The sequence below is a fragment of the Charadrius vociferus genome, unplaced genomic scaffold, assembly GCF_000708025.1.
Source record: "Charadrius vociferus isolate BGI_N301 unplaced genomic scaffold, ASM70802v2 scaffold698, whole genome shotgun sequence".
Classification (NCBI taxonomy): domain Eukaryota; kingdom Metazoa; phylum Chordata; class Aves; order Charadriiformes; family Charadriidae; genus Charadrius; species Charadrius vociferus.
This window is the reverse complement of record NW_009649598.1, coordinates 281,955-284,723: the sequence shown is the minus strand read 5'-3', so window position 1 is coordinate 284,723 and position 2,769 is coordinate 281,955. Positions and strand designations below refer to the sequence as shown.

Below are 2,769 nucleotides of genomic sequence, written 5' to 3'. Positions count from 1 at the left end.
GTGAGTCAGCAGCCAAGCAGCAGCTGTGATGCCCCAAGGACAGGGTGGGCGCTGGTGGTGGGGGACCGGCGATGCCGGCGTGGGGTCTGCATGCGGGGACCCCAGCGGGTGCAGAGGGCGGGTGTGCTGTGGGGGCTTTTGCACCCTTTTTTTGGGCAATTAATGAGCCAGGATGAGGAAAGATGGTGCCGGAGGTGTCCGGTGAGTGGCTCTCGCCGTGCCGTGCTGGCGCTGTAGCTCACAGAGGATCCCCTACCTGTGCTGGGACAGTTCGAAAGCCATCCTGGTGCCCACCATCCTGCAAGCCAGGGATGGTCCTGGCATTGGGTGGCCCTGAGCCGCGGCACCACGGCACAGCGGAGGCTCCCAGGAGGACAAGGATGGCTTGGGAGGGGACCCAGCCATGCCGAGGCACGCAGGGACGAACTTGTGTCTCTTGTCACCGCCCCGACATGCCGCCGTCCTCATCCTTGGGCTGAATTGGGGCAGATTGGTGCAAAGAGAGAGGGGACGAGAGCCAAATTTGGGGTGCTGGGGTAGGTCCTGCTCCCAGGGAGCAGCCGGGCTGCAGACACCCCCCTGGATGACATCCCCAGAGTCGGGGACAGTTCTGGGACACCCTTCTGGGCTCAACGCATGCCGCCTTATTGGCTTCCCATGCGGCTGCCGCTGCTGTGAGGGTCGCCGGAGTAAAGCAGCACGGCTCCAGTGAAATGATGGGGAGCAACGTGCCCCCAGCTTGCCCCGATGGGACAGGAAAGAGCTATGGCCGGACAAGGTGACGCCTTTTCCGTCCCTGCCTGCCTGCATCCTGCCCGGGATGCGGACGCTGGACCCCGTGACGGGGACCATCCTGTTGGGTCCATCCATAGGAAGGAGCTTCCTGGCTTGGGGCAGCCTCGGGACTGTGGATTGAAGAGGGGGACCCAAGAAATCAAGCGGGCAGGCAGGATCGGACACTGGGGTATGGGGGATGCTCGCCCTGGGCTCCTGGGGGGGCTCGGGCAGGTCCAGACCTGCCCCGTCGGGGTGTTCCCGGAGCCGGCACCTCTTGTGGTTTCATAGCAAACATAGGGCTTAAATATGCATCCACTTTAATGTGGATTAGCAACATGTTGTGTCTTCTTCATATTTAAATCATCTAGCGTTTGAATACAGAATGGAATTTCAAAGAATTTCCTAGTAAATCGTGTGATCAGCATGTGAATAACATTATTTTTTAAAAAAATCTGTAAGAAATTCAGCATCAAATTATCTATTCATTTCAGTAACAGTGATGCAGGTCCCATACATACAAATTTACTAAAATCTTACATAGAGATTTTCTTAGTGCTTTCAGTTGCTTCCCCCCTTTTTTTTTTTTTTTGGGTGATCCTGTACGAGCAACGATGTGGGGAGACCAGCACCCTGCTGGCCTTTTACTTTTCCTCGGGGGATGTTTTTTTTGCCTTTCTGGGGACTTGCGGTCACCCCGGGGTTGGCGGCAGCGGAGACCCCCATGCATGCCTTGAGTGATGGCACCATGATGGTGCGCCTCATGCCCTTCCACCCCTTGTCCTCGAGCATGGGCACATGGAGCGGGGGGGCATCCCACGGCTCCCATCCCTCACCCCCATCCCCGCAGGTGACCGCAGGCAGCGATGGCGGAGTGCACGGAGCTGGAATGGGCCGTCCAGGTGCTGGTGAACAACTTTGACAAGTACTCCAGCCGCCGCTGCTGCTGCAAGAAGCCGCGGCGCATCAGCAAGAAGGATTTCCGCAAGATGCTGAGCTGCGAGCTCAACCACATGCTGACGGTGAGGCGGGGGACGCGCGGGGCCGGGGGACCTCACGCTTCATGGGGTGTCCCCCCCATCCAACCCTCCACCCCGCTTTCCCCGGCGTGAACGGCTCCGCTATCTCTCACCCAGGACACCGGGAACCGCCGGGCGGCCGACAAGCTCATCTGTGACCTGGACGAGAACAAAGATGGGCGCATCAGCTTCGAGGAGTACTGGACCTTGATAGGCGGCATCGCCAGCCCCATCGCCCAAATCATCCGCCAGCAGGAGCTGAGCATCAAGCACACCAAGTAGCTGCTGGCGTCGGCCCCTCCTCGGGCTCAGCGCCCCCCACCCCTCTTCCCCGGGTCCAACCCCTGCTTCTCCATGGCTCTCCCGCTTCTCCCCTCTCCCGCTGCCGAGCCCCAAATTGCCCCGGGGCACCCCGGTCTCCCACGGCTTTGCCGACCGAGCCATGCCAGGGTGCGATCGGGGCGGGAAGACCCCATGGGTGGGAGTTGAGAAGGGGGGTGTGCGAGGCTGTCACAGCCTCAAGGAGGGGGGCTCCTCCTTGCCCCACACTGTGCCATCCCTTCCCTCATCCTCTTCTGCAAGCCCTGTCCTCGCTGGGCTGACTGGGCAAGAAGGAAAAGGGAGAGGCTTCCCCTCATCTGGGACACGAATTCTGTCTGTTCTCAGACCTCGGGGGCACAGCCCCGCTGGCAGAAACCCCATCGTGACCGGGACACCCCCCCTCCGCCTTCTCCCCGTGGAGCTCCCCCTCAAAATCAGGGATCTTCTTGGGAAAAAGGCCGCCTTTGCCCCTGTCCAAGCTGGTGGAGGGTCTGCCCTGCTCGCCTTGCTCGCCGCTCCGGTCCTTCGGGTTCGGGGAGCGGCGCGGTCCCGTCCGGGCAATACCACCGCCGGTTATTTATTGCAGCAATAAAGTTTGGAGGAGCAAGGAGGTGACGCTGAGGTTCTGCCTTCCCGGGGGCTGCCCTCCCCCCCC

The 2,769-nt window shown here is 60.9% G+C and overlaps 1 protein-coding gene across 1 annotated transcript; it reads left to right on the top strand.

Annotated features, from left to right (window-relative positions):
* The first annotated feature begins 1,640 nt into the window (after positions 1–1,640).
* On the top strand, positions 1,641–2,075 carry S100A16 (S100 calcium binding protein A16). Its single transcript, XM_009890430.1, has 2 exons — positions 1,641–1,796; positions 1,911–2,075. Exons 1-2 carry the CDS (start codon positions 1,641–1,643, stop codon positions 2,073–2,075), a joined length of 321 nt encoding a protein of 106 aa, XP_009888732.1.
* Positions 2,076–2,769: the final 694 nt, after the last annotated feature.

Bases quoted from the DNA above. Each gene is read 5' to 3' on its own strand.
- S100A16 (XM_009890430.1), top strand. From the start codon at position 1,641: ATGGCGGAGTGCACGGAGCTGGAATGGGCCGTCCAGGTGCTGGTGAAC. The intron at 1,797-1,910 runs GTGAGGCGGGGG...TCTCTCACCCAG, and splicing joins AGCTCAACCACATGCTGACG to GACACCGGGAACCGCCGGGC.